The 17,870-nt window shown below is 37.2% G+C and overlaps 1 protein-coding gene and 1 long non-coding RNA gene across 3 annotated transcripts; both read right to left on the bottom strand.

Moving 5' to 3' along the window:
- On the bottom strand, window positions 164-15,960 carry LOC18791663 (phosphatidylinositol 4-phosphate 5-kinase 1). Of its 2 annotated transcripts, XM_007226936.2 has the most exons (8): window positions 14,063-15,960; window positions 13,788-13,952; window positions 13,426-13,591; window positions 13,135-13,245; window positions 12,834-13,027; window positions 12,615-12,748; window positions 12,426-12,519; window positions 11,077-11,954 (listed from the first exon to the last, which is right to left on the bottom strand). In XM_007226936.2, the coding sequence occupies exons 1-8, from the start codon at window positions 15,238-15,240 to the stop codon at window positions 11,645-11,647; spliced, it is 2,352 nt and encodes a 783-aa protein (XP_007226998.1). In that variant the 5' UTR covers window positions 15,241-15,960; the 3' UTR covers window positions 11,077-11,644. The 2 variants fall into 2 exon arrangements, with proteins under 2 accessions (XP_020426312.1, XP_007226998.1); XM_020570723.1 differs by lacking the exons at window positions 11,077-11,954; window positions 12,426-12,519; window positions 12,615-12,748; window positions 12,834-13,027 and adding exons at window positions 164-361; window positions 447-640; window positions 748-782 and having other exon boundaries at window positions 13,170-13,245; window positions 14,063-15,640.
- Window positions 1,956-3,977, bottom strand: LOC109950736. Its single transcript, XR_002273036.1, has 2 exons — window positions 2,651-3,977; window positions 1,956-2,493 (listed from the first exon to the last, which is right to left on the bottom strand). It is a non-coding gene; the product is annotated as an uncharacterized LOC109950736 (long non-coding RNA).

The following is a 17,870-nucleotide window of genomic DNA, read 5'->3' as shown; positions in this document are numbered from 1 at the left end:
TTCTAATTTCTTTTAAAGAAATAGTAATGCCGCGCGGCTATACTCTGTTTTTAATTATACTCCTTTTTTGTTTGTTTCAAAGAAATAGTATAGCCCACCGGCTATACTCTATAGCCGCGGGCTATACTCTTTTTTTCTATTAATGAATAGTATAGCCTTTATCCGCTTCAGGCAAGCAACACCCACGCATAAACTTTTCATTCTGATATGAAACCTTTTGGCCTGCAAGGTACACACACACTTAATTCAGCCTTCTCATATACCCACGAAATAATTAACCTACAAATCACCGATGGGAGGAGGAAGACTATAATCCATGATTCTCTCTGCTTCCAGAAATTGACAATCTAGATCAATTTGCCTGCCAATGTTCATACTAATTAATAACAAGTCAAAGAGATAGAATTCAATAAAAGGGGATAAAATTGCTTCTTCTAGGGCCTTACTTCATAAGGTCTTGGAACCATTTTCCTTGGAGGCGAAACACAAAATTAAGATCCAAGTCCTTGAGAGTTGTGATTTCATCGATTTCCCCCTCAGGCTTATCAGTTGTTCGACCATGGGATGATCCTTTTAGGTCAAATCGTCTATGTATTCTGTAATCCGAGCAGAACAAATTGCCCATCACGATAAACCTCGTCTGATTTCCAATCAAAGAACAACTAGTTAGATACAAAAGACATCCCATCATTCAACACAGGAATTGATTGACTCTAAACCAGGCAGACTGGTCTCCCCAACACGTACCTTCTGGCCGCCGACAGGTTTGACACAATGCACACCATAGAATTTTGTCACAAGAGAATTTTCATTCCGAGAAACTCAAACGACTGATGGGGCGGCGTTTTGTTCGATCCTTCCGGTGGAAACCTGGCCCAGAACTTCTCTTTGGGATCGAAATCACTGGGCTTAATTTCCCTCACTATCGAAGCATGCTTCCCAATAGAGTATCTAAAAACCAAAAACACCACAACATCAAACACCATCTCCATTGATAAAGAAAACCCATAAGCAAAAAATACTCCGACTTGTAAAATCGAAAAATCAGAAAAAGTACCTAATACCCAGTTGAAGATTAGGCATCAAACCCATCTCGATCGAAACCTGTGCCGTTTCTGTAGAACATCACATTATCGATAATATCACAAGTAATATCCCCAGCTTTCCCATCAGACTCCCAGATACAAATCCTGAGAAAAGTCCTCCCGCCAAGCTCCCTCTAGCTCCGTCCACCGACGAAACGGAGCGTTTTCCCATCGTAATTGTCAGATTCTCAGCCCCAATGTCGGTCAAGCTCGGCTCCTTCCCGCCATTAGCAGAATAAAAAGTACCCAATGTCGGTCTATACTCGGTTTTTTCGATTTATATAAATTTATAAAAAAAAGTAGTATAGCCAATCGGCTATACTTGGGTTTGCCATTTGTTTAAGAAATAGTATAGCCGCGCGGCTATACTCTAGTTTTAAATTTTTTTTAAAGCGATGGTATAGCCGTTGGGCTATACACGGTTTTAAAATTTTTTTTTAAAAGGAAATAGTATCGTATGGCCAGGCGGCTATACTCCGGTTTTTGAATTTGTTTAAAAGAAATAGTATAGCCGGATGGCTATACTTTCTTTTTTCAGTTTTTTAAAAACGAATAGTATAGCCGTGCGGATATACCCCTTTTTTTTAAAAAAATAGTATAGCCGTCCGGCTGTACGCTGTTTTTTTGAATTTTTTAAAAGAAAAAGTATAGCCGATCGGCTATACTCGAAATATAAGAATTAAGATTGGGCTAGAATCAAAATTGAAGCCCACATAAAGCATTTCATACGACCCAAATCCATTTTGAAGGGGTATTTTCGTAATCAACTTGGCCAGCCACAAAAACCCTAGTGTATATTTGTTCTCCTATATATACACGGTGCACGCAGATCTCTTCTCATGCTCATGGCCCTAGCCGTGTATACCTCTGTGTCTCTGGCTCTGCGTATCTATTTATGTTGTTGCAACTTGCGTGTATGATTTAGATTTTGGTTTAGGGTTTTGATTGATGTTTAGTGGGTTTGGATGAGCAGGGATTGTGTGTATCGGCGTAGTGCTAGAATCAATGCACTCTGATCCGAAAGAGTTCCCTGCAATATCAAATTCGGGGAAGGTGGGCAGTTGTTTTTCATGTTTACCCATTGAAATTTCAACAATCATCTTCCCCATATCTCCTCTCTCTGTATTTCTTCTTTGCTTTGTTCTCTATAATTTATGATCAGAAGGTCTGTTTCAAAAATACATGAAATAGCTAGAATTTAATGGTAGGCCTTGCACGAATTGCTTAAAAGTATTTTTTGGATTTGCGTCCTCTCATTCAGTCATATGGGTAAACTAATGGCTGCCTAAGCAGTTTGATCCACTCTTCAGAAAATGGCCTAAAGTAAAATAAATTTGCAGAAACCCCTGTTTGAGGACCAAAAATAAATCCCAACTTGAGCGGAGCTCACAGAGAGACCACTTACCATCTATGGAGTAAGGAAAATGCTAGGGAGACCAACTTTAGATACCAACTTGTGTACTAACTCTCTAATAGAGTGTGGGACCCATTGTATTGGTGGGCTCCACCTCTATTAGAGAGTTGGTACACAAATTGGTATCTAAAGTTGGTCTCCCTAGCATGACCCATGGAGTAATTAGAGGTCTATCTGGGCCGACTTGGTTGGGTCTTAAAATATTTCGCTCTCCCGTGAGTGTATTGGCAGGCCTTTGACTTTAGAAGATGTTGTATTCTGGGTTCTGTGTTTATGGGCTTTGGGCCCACTAAACTGAAAATTAAACAATCTAAATAGTGACCGACTTTAGTAAAATCCTTGATAATTATTCAACCTCATCGGCATAGTAAACAAATAACATTCATGGTTGTTTGTTTTCAGGATTTTGTTGATGATGATTGTAATAAGGTGAAAATTCACATGCCCAACACGGTAAAGTCACAAAGATTCAAATTTCGCAAGGAAATGGCACAGAATTTGGTTCAAAATTAACAAGAACCAGGGCTGCGTCACCAAAAGATTCATCCAACATTTTGTTCCAATTTCCTCTGCTTTCTCAGCAACCAAAGAAAGAGAGTTAAACATTTGATTGGATGTTGCAGAAGTGTGGACAGGCCCACAGGGCTAGACACTGGCACTGGCAGGCTAAAGGCCTATTCTGGATTTTTCTTAGCTGCTGTGCCAAGGTTTTGCTTGCCCAAGGGCCCATGGAATCTCAATCTAATGTTTGATTCAAATTTTAAAATAATGGAAGTCTGTCCCTCATCACTCAGAGATTTAGGTGAAGTGCTATATATATCCCTGCCTAATCAAGTGGTCCAAATCCAATTAGGGTTTGCTAGCATGGTGGTAAACCAAAACTGTTCATGTTTATCATCTTCATACCCATGTGGATTCTAGTGTTAACGATCTTACAAGGGTTCCATTTTTATTTTCTATTCTGAAAGAGACAAAATCTAATTAATTATGGTGGTTTAACTTTCGTCAATTTGTTTTCTATTATGTAAATCTATAGTCGATTTTGACCATTACTTGATAGATCGCTTGAGTATGATGCACGGTGGCTTGCTTTCTCATATCCACACTCTATAGATCTCCTTTCTTGGTTCTTCTTGACCTCGCTCTTCTTGTGGCAGCGACGGCGTAACTGATGGTGATGATGGCTAGCTTAGTTTAGGGTTAGATTTTACGATTTTGATAATTTGTGGGCTTTTTTTGTTTTGGGCCTGCTATTTTAGTATTTTAGGCTGGATTTTTATTTTGTTATGGAGTCCCTGTATTTCTATTTTTTGACTTTTGTATTTTGAGTTTCTTTGTAAGTTGTATCTTTATTTGACAATGAAATCTTATTCTCTTCAACCAAAAAAAATAAAAATCTTTCGTATCAATGATTTTTTTCCTCAATTTAAGTTTTGCACTCAAAATCTCATGACCGACCCTGAAATGTTTAATGAATTAGTAAACAAATTTGATGGTAAATGTTTGAAGCAGTGACATGAGAATGGTAAATATGAAGTGGTGACATGAGAATGGAAAATGTTTGAATTCAGAATCCCCTACTCCAAAACAAAATGACTTTGCTAACTCTCTTGTTGTCTTGTGTTGTCGCATTTTCAAATTTGGAGGATTCATTTCATGCATGCTTCAACATTACCATCATACCAATTTCTATTATTGTTCTACGACCTCTTCGTACCTCATTGATATATTATGGGAATAAAGATCAAGAAATATTTGATGACTTGTAGAACATGATCCTTGAAGCATCATTTTCCGAAAATCTTCAAGGGGACCTCACTCAAGGTGCTGCCTCCTTCAATGTCCCCAAAAACCCACTTTTAGAATATGCAACACCACCTCATGCCACATCGATGTGTAATTCAATTAGGATCATGCACATTGGGGCAAGTTGATTTTATATCTCACCTTAGAATAATTGGAGCAACCACCAATAATCCCATGAGAAAAAATGATTGCATTTTGAAGCTATCTGTTCAAGTTGGGCGGTGGGTTGATGTGGGGTTCTTTTGTACTCAACTTGAGAAACCTCATACCATATGGCATTCTTGTGGTGTCTCTAGACTCTCTACCATTCTCCTTTCAATTATATGGTGCAAAGTGTTTTTGATTGATTGCCATATTCAATATCCAGGCTGGCTGTGAGCATTTCTCATGGTTCAAGCAAGTCATTTATGGAAGGCAAATATTGTTGGACTTCTTCTCCTGTGGCAACTGCAAAAAAGAAAAAAAAAAAACGGCTTATCTCAATTATCCCTTGACATGGCAAGTGTTCTACCGCTGAAAGCTATATATATAAAAAGGTAGAAGAATATTATGACCAACAAAAAAAGCAAGCTGAAGAAGTTGTATTCTAACTTGTTATCTTGATGATTGTATGAAAATTAGTGAAAGAACACAACCATTTCTAGGTTTGATTACTTTGCTCTAAAGTAGATGAAAAAGGAAAATAGTAAACTACTTAAGTAACTAATCAGCTATCGAGTATGACATTATAAAGTGAGTGAAACAAACACAAGAACAAGTTGAGAAACTTTTTGGATTTAATTCTTTAGTCCTTTTTTTAATGGAAAAACTCTGGTATTGTTAGTTGACTAAGTCAAAGATAGTAAATTAAAAATAATAATTTGCTGGTTTTATGCGAAAAAATATATGTAAAGTAAGATCCCAGGTTTACAGCCTGTGTCTGGAAAATCTTAGTAGATAATATGATACAAGTTACCCCATCCCTTTCAAGTTTTAAACCATACTTTAACTAGCATTAGGTAAACTAAAGCAAGCAAGTTATCAAACCTTAATACAGCCTACCTTTGCCCAACTAGGTAATCAGTACCTCTCTCTCTCTCTCTCTCTCTCTCTCTCTCTCTTGCAAAGTTGCAAGTATACAACTTTTTTACATCAAAGTTGGTGTCTCTATCTTTCTTTGAGAAAGAAATAATAACAAATACAAAAGAGTTCAGCTGAAACATACTAATCAAGCCTGGAAGTATATTCCTGAGCCTATAAACTCATGGTCCCATATCTGCAGAAAAATGAGCTTGCAGATGGAGAAGGGAACATAATGGAATGAGATGCCAAATCAAAGTAGGGCCTTACATTAGGCGACAAAATAATATGAAGGAGGCCCAGGGTACATCGACAACCTCATATATAATTGATTGATAATAACTGCGACTTAGACATAGAGAGGTCCCATAAAACTGAACAGTAATTCATTTATCAATCGGAATTCTTCGATCTAAGTCCAAAATTTCTAGCCGTCATTGGATTTAGTCTACACCTTTTTTGTTGTAGATTTGGGTCCATCGACTTTTATTAATTTTTTATTGTGTCAATTTTACCCTTTGAGGTAAATAATAAAAGAACATTAATTGAAAATCCAAATTAATGTATCGATTCTTTCTTTCTAAATGGATTTCATATTTTGAATTTTGAATCCTTCTATTGCGGCCATGAAACATCCGTACCCAAAAAAAAAAAAAAGTTTCATCAAGTAAAATACTTTAACAATTAACTATTGCAATATTTACCTAATATATAGATAAAATACAATTTAAGTCATGAAAGTAATGACCTGCATATTTTATTTTAAAATGAAAATTAAGACCCATAGGCAAGCACCAACATAAAACTGTACCTATCCATAAGGTTGATTTGTGAGGTTTCAAGCATAAGAACAAATAAAAAAAGTTCATATAAAACAATGAAAGTAGGAGTATTATTGATGATGTCATCCCAACAAGTATTTACCTGATTACTAGGTAAATATGAGATAATATACTTAATTATTAGATAAATATAAGATAATGTACCTCATTACTAGGTAAATATAAGATAATAAACCTAATTATTAGATAAATATAAGATAATGTACCTACTTACTAGATAAATATAAGATAATATACCTAAATACTAGGTACATAAAGACAGATTACAAACAACCAACATAAATGGAATTGTAAGATCTGGTGTAAGCCTTTTCAGACATCCCACTCAACCTCATCTCTTTTTGTTGATCGAATAGAATCCGACCTATAAGCCATTCAACCCAAAAGAATTACAACCACAAAGACCCAATATGAATATGAAAACGCACCCAAGAAACTATACTAAAATAATTTTTTTTGTTTTCATTTACCTTGTTGCATCGATTTGTAAGCAAATCACAACTTTGCATACCTCACCTTTCAAATTATAAGCGACTTGATAAATACCCAGTTAGAAAATCAATCAAACAAGGATTTTGGTTTAGAATGAAACTCAAGATGACGATTATAGAAGAGTCATAGGGTATGTGACAGCTGACTTCTTGGAGAAGTTGGAGAGCTTAATGGGAAAATAATTTGGCTCCACTGGCTTATTGGTGAAAGTTGCAGAGATTGTGGCTGAGAGAGAGTCTGGATTGGTTTAGGGTAGACAATATCATAATTATTATCTTAACAATTAATTTCTTACCTTATTTAATTTTTAGGGGCATGATGGGAATAACCAAGTAATTTAAAAATGAAAATAATAATATGTAAATATCAAAAAATTAAAAAATGAATGTAATCATACATGGCACAAAAGTCAAAGGACTTGTATCAACAATAACAACTACGAGGATGACATCCAAATTCCGTTTTCGATTTTGGACTTATACCAAATTTTTTATTTAGATTATCACTTATATTCAAAAAAAAAAAAAAAAGGAACCAAAAAAGTTGTAGCCTTGAATATTTGAACAAAATAATGAAAAGGATATTGCTTTAGGGAGGAAGAATCAATGAACAAGCCGCAATGGAATTAGGCAAAATTGTCATAAAGTAAAACATTTTATTGATTCATTAGCACAAACTGTCTAAAAATGTTCTCTGATTCAGATACAAATTTGTTTTGTTTGTTGGGTTTACATGGGAATAATGTGTTTTACGGTCTCTGGAGATTTATTTTCATCCTGAAAATGATATATAGGGAATGACAAACGGCAAAAATAATTAAAAGTGAACAATATGAAAAGAAAGAAAATAGAGAAAAATAAATAAAATAAAATAAAAGGAAGATGGAAGTAGAGAGAGAGTGTCCCCCCGAAGAGGAACCTTATGTTGGGAATGAAATGGACCTTTCCTAGACCACATTAAGCAGCTTCTTAAATATCATTTCAAACTTGTACACCTATTTCCCTAATTAAGGCCACGTCACCTTTTTATATATTTATTTTTTAAACAAATTAATTGATTTTTCCGAAATATTAGGATAAGCTTCTCAAATTCTCAACTTTTTCAATGGACTGTATTAATAGTAATTAATTAAAATTAGGCCTACGTGGGGCTAATTAAACTTAATAAAATGTTGCAAGTCATTGCATGACTTTTCATGATCAGATTGTGCTAATCACGTTTTTTTTTCTGTGTGTTTAATTAACTTTTTGTTCAATTATTGTCATCGCAAGTAAGTGGCTGGAATTAATGGTGCAAACCACGTCGAGAGGGTGTTGACATTATTATTTCAATTTGATCTACATGCTTCGGTCATAATCTAAATCAAACTTTTCTGCCGCCCACAAGTAAATATGATTAATTTGATATTTCTGAATATATATGATATAATTAGGCCGGATAATGTTTTCAATCACTCGCAAACCATATGTTTCAAGTAAATCGTAATCATTCTTACAAATAATGCAAATTGAGGCTTGATATTCGAATTAACAATTCGTCTCGTACTCATTCTTCTACCATCCTACCTTCTTCGATGTTGTGAAATAATTGTGAGAAAAATAATGCCACCAACCAAGCCATTAACTGTGTAGAGCCAAGCCACCCTACAAGGATTATAAAACGTCTGGAAAACCAACCTTAAGACAGACACCATGATGAAAAGGTCAACTTGCTTTTCAATTTTTGCATATAATGGCACAATATCTTCGTGGGGGTGGATGAAACAATAATTACATCACAAAAAGTATTTAATTATGGAGTTATGGTATGGAGATGGAGCTGTCTCCCTCCGAAATAGGCCTCACCCTAATGTTGGGTAATGACTGTGGCCTTTCCCCGACAAATGGCCGCACCCATCACCATTTTGGAAATTAAGAATTAGAGGCCACGACCAAGTCTTTGGGGCTCACTGTTTATTATGTTTATGTTTTTGCTTATCAAGGACAGGGTGTCCAAACAACAATTAAATTAATTAAATTGTATAAAAGGATGCTATTGGAATTGGAACTCCATGAGGGGCCTGCTCTCATAACTCCCAGTTGCAAGGAGATGAGAGAAATTAAAGTTAATCTTCATCATGTCTGAATAGTGTAAACTCTCACGCTTCAAAAATTTGGCAAAATAAAATAAATGTTGCGTAAGTAAGTGGTGCCACCACAAGTAAAGATGATCATTATATTAAGTCTTCTCATTGTACAAAACGTCTAAAATTTGAACATTCAATCACGTGATGAGAAATATAGAAACAATAAGTTATTGCACTTGCAACAAGGAAGTTTTTAGGACCTCTAGAAAAGAAACCCTCAAATGGTCAAATTGTTTACCACTTTTGTCGATGTATTTACATCTCCAATATGTCGTATTTGTAGTTAGAAGTTAGAACTTTTGTGTTTGAATGGAAATCCTGCAGCATATATATGAGGTCTGTGTACTGTAGACTGTAGAATGAGGCTAGTTAACATAAATATATGTCTGCTCCTGTGGGCGGTGACTTTGTCTGAATTACCCACAACACAACACAACACAAGAGTACAATTCTAATAAATTATCTTTTATTCCAAGCCTTTATTGGTCGCAACATAATAAACCCACGAAAAACAGAGCAAGTGTAGAAGAACAGATCTCCATTTGACAGATGAAATCTCTCCGTACCCTCTTTGAACAAAAATAAAACGTTTTTTTTCTTTTTCTTTTCTCTTATGCTTTTTAGGCATGCAAATTGCAATGCCGACCTTAGCCCATGTAGCTAGCCACTCAGCTCTCTCAAGTCTCACCCACACGTCAGTCTTTGATAACTGTGCATGCATATTATTTGGTTTCTTTTCTGTTCTCTCCTCCTCTCTGCCTCTTTTTCTGTTTCAAATACTGTTTGGATGTTAAGAAAACTGGTGAGAAAATAGAATAGTGTTTCTTTTCAACTACACCGAGAAAGAGAGAAACTAAACCAAGTTGCGGCACTCCTTCTTGGTTAATTACCCATTTGATTTGATTCTAGATGCACACCAGTCAACTTGACCTTTATTATATATAAGTTGACTGAAAAAGAAGAAGGGGTTCAAATGCTTTCTAATAATGTGTCATTTTGTTGAGCTAATACCAGAACGTAATGTCAATGTGGTAGGTGAAACTTTGACAAAATAAAAAGGATGTTTTTTTATTTTATGCAAATGACCCACCAATATAGCGGTTCGAAGCAAATTCGCACAGTAAACATGCTCTATTAATATTATGTAACCTCTCAATAACCTTTGTGTTTGTCTATCTTTTGTGCATGTTATTAGTCCCTTTCTGTTTTGATTATTAGGTCTAGGTCTAGGGAAGGTTGTGTTTGGTTTTTCATGTCTCTAGCTACTACCTTTTATAAGTTTGTTAAGATTTTGTATGGATTTAAAATGATGTAAACAAACAAGCATTACAATACAATTAAAAAGGTGGATATGATTGCTTCTTCAACCGTATGGGTTGTTGGTTTCATGCTAATTTCTTGAAGTTTGAAACATATATCAAAGCTCATCACTCTGACTTTCCCACCACAACCCACAAAACCAAATGGTTAAAAAATCACGTCACACCCAAAACACAGCAAAAGGCAAAGAAAGAAGTTTCAATTTTAAATAGGATATGCAGGCAGATCATCATTCATCATAGCCATGGACCATGGCGGCCAAGGCATGGCCATTGCTAGCAGCAGTAGACCCTGCTTTGGGTCTGAGCTATAAGACTCTAGCTGGTCCCAAAAAGGGCATGGTCAAAAAAGAGACATAAACCCTACTATATATGAGGGATCGACTCGACCCTTTCTATCTCTCTCTTCTTCTCTATCTGCACCAAAACTTTGACCTATTTCTCTGCAAAGTGAAAAAACAATTGCACAACTCCCAATGACCTAATTTTGTAATTTGCATTTGTACTGCCTCCTCTTAAATTTTATGCATTTACCATTTCGTTTGGTCAATGCCTTCAAATGGGTCGTTTTTGTTCCCACTTCCCATATTTGCTTTCACATGTGAATAATTTTAGGTTTTGAATTAAATTCCAAAAAAGTGAAAATAACCATTTCTTGAGGAAACAGTGGTAAATAAAAGGGAAGGAAAGGCAGTAAACAAAGTAGGCAAAAACAAGAAGAGCCAGCGCATCTTTCTCTTGCTTTCTCTGCTTTTCATGCATTCCTAATAGCTCCTGCCCAATGCTCTCCCTTTCACTGAAAAAGCAAAGCAGTGACCCCATTTCTACTCCACATTGCAACGCCATTTTTTATACATCTCTCACACAGAGAGAGAGAGAGAGAGAGAGAGAGAGAGAGAGAGAGAGATTGAGATTGAGATTCCTGTGGGGCCTATTGTCGCATAGATGATTCAAACATTTTCAAAATATCACAATAAAAATTCATTCAATTGCATAAGCTATGATCCATCCTTTTTTTTTTCTCTATAAACCCTGTACACTTTTGTTATTCCAAGTCCCCTCCCCTTTTTTTTTTTTTTGAATCTTCTCTCTGGGAAACATTTTAACTCTGTTCCCTAGACCTATCTTTCAAATCTTCACATTCCTTGATTACCACAAAAATTTCACCTAAAGGGAACAAAAAGGAAAGAATAAGGAAGAAAAGACATCAGAACCCAAACCTCCCTCTCCCTTGAATGTACAAGCACCCAAACCACCCCCAACACCAAAAAACCTTTGGCTGTGTTTTCAAAATTCAGCCATAGGGCAGCACCCGACAACAAACCACAGAGCTTCTGTCGTTCCGCCACAGTTGCGGTCGTGCCGTCTCTGAATTTACCCCAAGTCTTTTTGCTCCATACCCCCATTGGAGCTGCTTGAGCCCTCCCTCAGAAGAGGATCAAATGTTGAATCTTCTTAATCCAACAGTACCGGTTTCCACTCAGAAATTTCTCTTTTGAAGACTACCTATCTTCTATGAAGATTCTTCCAATGAAATCCCTGAACCTCTTCGAGTAAAGCTTTGGATCAACAGCTGAGATCGAACTTGGGTCAGCCTGCAAGGATTTATATGCGTGCTCTAACTTCTTGCTGATATCGTAGTCTTGTAAAATGTCGATTATCCCAAAATAGAGGACTACGTCGTAGATTTCACCGCTTCGTGAAGGGGTCAAATGACTGAACCCACCAGGGGTGTACTGATCAAAGTCACTCTTTCGAGTCATCCGCTCTGCCCTAGCAGGCATATTGGCTCCTAAACAGATCAATGGTTTCCTGATAGAGGACATGTTTTCATATCAGTTTAGAACATATAATTCATACACTAAAAGATGTAAAATCCATTTCCCACTAAACTAGACACAATTCACATCTGTATTGTGTCAATCTTCCTATGCCTCAATTTTCGTATTAAAAGTAATCTTATTTTTTCCCATTGAGAAAATTGGCTAGAGATACTGATTGCATTTGGGAAATCAGCCAATTATTGGGTCAAAACAATCCAGGCACCCTTATTCTTATCTAGGAACCCACAGGCAATTGTTACCTAATGGATACCCTACGAATTCAATGGACCCTACGAATTCAATGGAAGAATTATTAGACAACCCATTGCCATCAAAACAGCATTGACAAAGCTCAACCACATTATCTTTTCCAGAAATCTTTGTTAAATCAATTGCTTGGAAAGATTTGGTTGTAAGGGTTAAACTAGAAGAAAACAAGAAATGATGAATCAAAATATACCGGCCAGACAAAACTCGATCCATCTCTTGTAGCTCCGCTTCAAGAAATCGACACCCACGCATAAACTTTTCATTCTGATATGAATCCTTTTGGCCTGCAAGGGGCACAAACACTTAATTCAGCATTCTCATATACCCACAAAATAATTAACCTACAAATCACTGATGGGAGGAGGACATTGTCAATTACCAGATCGCAAAATAAATGGTGACAGCCCCATTTTGTCATATGTATTGCTGCCATCATAGAAATGAACACCAACCAAAAGACTATAATCCATGATTCTCTCTGCTTCCAGAAATTGACAATCTAGATCAATTTGCCTGCCAATGTTCATACTAATTAATAACAAGTCAAAGAGATAGAATTCAATAAAAGGGGATAAAATTGCTTCTTCTAGGGCCTTACTTCATAAGGTCTTGGAACCATTTTCCTTGGAGGCGAAACACAAAATTAAGATCCAAGTCCTTGAGAGTTGTGATTTCATCGATTTCCCCCTCAGGCTTATCAGTTGTTCGACCATGGGATGATCCTTTTAGGTCAAATCGTCTATGTATTCTGTAATCCGAGCAGAACAAATTGCCCATCACGATAAACCTCGTCTGATTTCCAATCAAAGAACAACTAGTTAGATACAAAAAACATTCCATCATTCAACACAGGAATTGATTGACTCTAAACCAGGCAAACTGGTCTCCCCAACACGTACCTTCTGGCCGCCGACAGGTTTGACACAATGCACACCATAGAATTTTGTCACAAGAGAATTTTCATACCGAGAAACATGTCTGTAATAACTCTGAAGCATCCTAATAAGCACCTGAAAACAAAATACAAGCCATCAGATCAGTTCAGTCCAAATGTTGTCTAATTAAGAAAGTAGAGTGGTAGTTACGGAACAAAAAAATTGGCAAAGCGCTGATTATGCCACAGAAATGTCCTTTTGTCTCCAAAAAAGTAAATACTGATAATAAATAAGTCAAACAGGTGGGCAACTAACCTTGACTTCGGATTTCTTGACTGTCTTTATCATAAATCTATCATCCTGAGTCAGGTAAAAGAAACTTCCGCTCTTCCCTGGAGAAGAAAGCTCCCTAAGGGCATCATTTCCACAAATAGCCAGCATATAATCTGCAGGATCTACTTGGAATAGCTCCCTCAAATGTCTGAAATAACCAATTGAGTTTTTAGTAACAACACTCACAATCAAAAGAAGAAGACGCAAACAGTTGTGGCTTGTTTAGCAGAGCTTCTAATTATAGTATTTTAATTACATTAACCTCTAATAAGAGAAAAAATGGTCATCCAACAATTAATAAACAACCAAAAGATAGAACTAGAAGTTGAATAGCATCAAGATACCTGAACACCATAGGACAATAGTCCTTCCACCGAAACTCAAACGACTGATGGGGCGGCGTTTTGTTCGATCCTTCCGGTGGAAACCTGGTCCAGAACTTCTCTTTGGGATCGAAATCACTGGGCTTAAGATCCCTCACTATCGAAGCATGCTTCCCAATAGAGTATCTAAAAACCAAAAACACCACAACATCAAACACCAGCCTCCATTGATAAAGAAAACCCATAAGCAAAAAATCACTCCACGACTTGTAAAATCGAAAAATCAGAATAAGTACCTAATACCCAGTTGAAGATTGAGCATCAAATCGTAGTTCTTATGCCCTTTTGATATGGTCTGGCCAGGCTTCTTGGGCTCGCCAGAAAAACAACAGGGACTTCGCCGGAACTTGCCAAACCCATCTCGATCGAAACCTGTGCCGTTTCTGTAGAACATCGAAGCCTCCACATTATCGATAATATCACAAGTAATATCCCCAGCTTCCCCATCAGACTCCCAGATACAAATCCTGGGAAAAGTCCTCTCCGCCAAGCTCCCTCTAGCCCCATCCACCGACGAAACGGAGCGTTTTCGCATCGTAATCGTCAGATTCTCAGCCCCAAAAGCCCCAATGTCGGTCAAGCTCTGCTCCTTCCCGCCATTAGCAGGATAAAAAGTACCGTTGAGCTGATGAACCTTCAGGTCCTTGTTCCACGTACCCACATAGCAGCTCCCGTCCGGCCAAGTGAAGATTCCGTTACCTTTCGGAACGCCGTTTTCCCATTGCCCGTCGTATTTGTTCCCGTTCGCCCAAATCAACACCCCGCGACCCGAAATGACGCCGTTTCGCCACTCCCCTACATACTCATTCCCGTTTCCCCAAACGTACCGTCCTTGCCCGTCTTGGACGTTTCGTTTCCAAGAGCCCTCGTAGAAGTCGCCATTCGCGTACCGTTTCTGCCCGAACCCGTGCTTCCGATCCGACGACCAGGAGCCCCGATACGTGTCGCCGTCGGATCCAATGAACGTCCCGGACCCCTCCATCCGACCGGACTTGAACTCGCCCTCGTACGTCGCGCCCGACGGCCACGAGAACTTGCCTTTGCCGGAGGCCTTCCCTCGCCGCCACTCGCCTTCATACATGCACCCGTCGGTCCAGAGGTACTTGCCCGATCCGTTTGGGACCGACCCGGAGAAGCTCCCGATGTAGAGATCTCCGTTCGGCAGATGCCTCTCGATGCTGGACGACGTCGTCGTGGGAAAGGCCGCGACGGTCGTTATCGTCGTCGTAGTCGTCGGCGTCACTCGGCGCGTCGCGGCCTGGGATCGGCTGCGCCCGATTCCAGCAACTGCCGCCGGCGCCAGCACCAGCTGTGGTGTTTCTCTGTCCCCCTTGTGGTCCTCCTCCCCCGACTTCTTCTTCTTCGTGTGGGAAACGACGTCGCTCGGCGATTCACATAGCAGTGCTTCACGCATTTTCGTCTCACATATATACACACCCCAGCCCACAGCACAAACTGTCACACAGCTCACAGGCACAGCACACAGCTTTGAACTCTCTGGTCTCGCTCTTGGGTCAGTCCGGCAGCATTAGGTTTGTCTCGGAGGAGAGGAACTCGCCGGAAAATGAAATCCGGTGAGCATTTTCAGCGGAAGCTGTCTCTGTGTGTCGCTTTTGCTTTTTGTGTGTTTTTGGTATTTGGGTTTCTCTTTTGTCTTTGTTGGGGGTCTTTGGTTTTCTCTTTACTATCTACCTCTCTCTCTTTTGAGTGCTTTGTGTTTGGGAAAATAGGTGGGAATGGGAATCCCTACAAAACCAACACAAGGCGCACAGCAGAGAAAAGGATAGAGAGAGAGAGAGAGAGAGAGAGAGAGAGAGAGACAGACAGAGAGATGGAAAAGAGAGAGACCCAAAAACAAAAACAAAACCCAAAAAATAAATTTAAAAATGAAAATGAAAAATAAAAAAGTGGAAGACTGAAGAAGAAGAGTATTGATGAGCCGGCTTTTGCCTTGGGAACGTTGCTGCAATGCAAGCAGAAAATTTAAAAATAAATAAAAAGAAATAAAAAGAAATATATATGTATACCTATTTGCCATACTGCCAGCTCAGCTGCTCTTTTTTAAAATGACTAATTTGCCCTTGACTGTTCCTTTCCCTCTCCCCCCTACCTCCGTCGTTACGCCGTTTCGTCGTGACGTGACATGACGGAATTGCCTAGGAATGGGAAGATTCATAACGCTCTAAGCCCTGCCGATAAGGCTGTTGTACATTTACGCAATTTAATTAAACCCTCGTTTGCCCTTGTCTTTTCCTCGGATTGGAATTTCAAAATGACGATTCTACCACTAAGTTTTTCATTTTATTACGGTTTTCGCCTCTGTGCGGGTGGTCCCCACACTCCTGATTTCTGTGACACGTCCAATGTTTGACGATCCTATTTGTACCTTCCAAGGTTAAATAAAATAAAAAATTTATACTTCCAAAAACCACACGTCTTTCTTTTTTATTTCCTTCCCCATTGTCAAAGGCCTAAAAATATGCTTCTAACCATAATATACTGTTCTTTTTAGAGCAATTTTTTTTTCTTTTTTTTTTCTTTTTTTGTGGTTGGGTTGGGTTAATTATTAATTATTAATTAATTTGATTAATAATAATAATAATGTAGGTAGTAGATGAATGGTATATAATTTTATTTCTATTAATGCGATTGGAAGTTTCGCTTTCAATAAAATAAGAATCGAAAACGATATTTGATGATGATGAGAGACATGCGGAAATTAGTATTTATGGTTTGTTGTTTTGTAAGCCCAAATCCAGGTGGGATTGGAGAGAATGTTATTTCTTTTTTCAGAAATATTATTCAATAATTTGGGGTAATAGTAAATTAGTCTTTCCTATTTACATATCCTTTTTTTTTAGATAGTTCTGATCTATAATAGGAAATTACTTGTTTGCTAATTTTCTATGATAGAAAATGCAATATATTATTTTTGTGTCTCTAGGATCTCTTTTTTTTTTTCTTTTTTTGCTTTGTGAATTATTATGTGCCTTTGACCTAGTTTTGTGGGTTGGCTTTTTTTTCCTTTTTATATGGTGGTCCAAATTAATATAGACCTACTAATAACTTTGAAAACCTTTTCTTATTGGGTTGGTCCAATTTTTAACGATTATATTAGGTTCGATTATTAGTCGTTCTTTAAAATGTCCAAATTTTTTGAGTAGTTAAAAACGTTAATGGATTTTGATTTATTGAGTACCAGTTAACTATGACTCAACATGTTTGATTCATTTTATGAGATGTTAATCGATTGAGTCATTTGATATACATCTCGTTAAACTCAAGATAAATACATTTTAAGATATAACGTATTAGTATTTTTCGTTTCAAAATTAAAAGAGGTTCGAAAATGCAAGCAAAATCAACCAATTAGTTATTCTAAATAAATAAAAACTCCATACAATAACATATTAATAAATGAAAACAATACTGTGCATTCTTTTTAATATAGTGCCAATTTTACAAAACTCATTTGTGTCACAATGTGTTTACTACTAATCTAACAAGTTTATTACATGATAGCATATTAATAAAGTAATAATTATTTATAACTCCTTATCCATATTGGGTTTTTGTTTTTTCCTTCCTTTTTTTGAAAAGGGTTTATATGAGGTTTGAATTTAGCCTAGCCCCTGGTCAAAAGGGAAAAAGAATGAATCCCCATGTAAGCTTTGGAAATGGTGATGTGGTGCACAATGAATCATAAAAGGCATGGACCTCTGTTTACCATATGTGTGGCCCATTTCAATTAGTGGGTTGTCCAATTAGGCATCTTAAGATCATGACCCAAATTTGGAACAAGGTGTAATATAATTGTTAACTTATATGAGATTGCATTATTTATGTATAGATATATGTTTTTCTCATATGCAATCAAATGTTGTATAAATTAACATTTCTTTTTTCCAAATATATACAAATTCAATTATGGAAGCTCAGCTACTGTTTTATTGTCCTAAACTTACTTATAAGTCACTTGTGTTCAATTTTTTATTTCTTATTAATTGAGTTTGATTTTTTTATTTTTGATTTTTTTTTGTCAAA

This window comes from Prunus persica, chromosome G1, assembly GCF_000346465.2.
Source record: "Prunus persica cultivar Lovell chromosome G1, Prunus_persica_NCBIv2, whole genome shotgun sequence".
Lineage (NCBI taxonomy): Eukaryota > Viridiplantae > Streptophyta > Magnoliopsida > Rosales > Rosaceae > Prunus > Prunus persica.
This window is presented reverse-complemented; position numbering and strand designations above follow the sequence as displayed.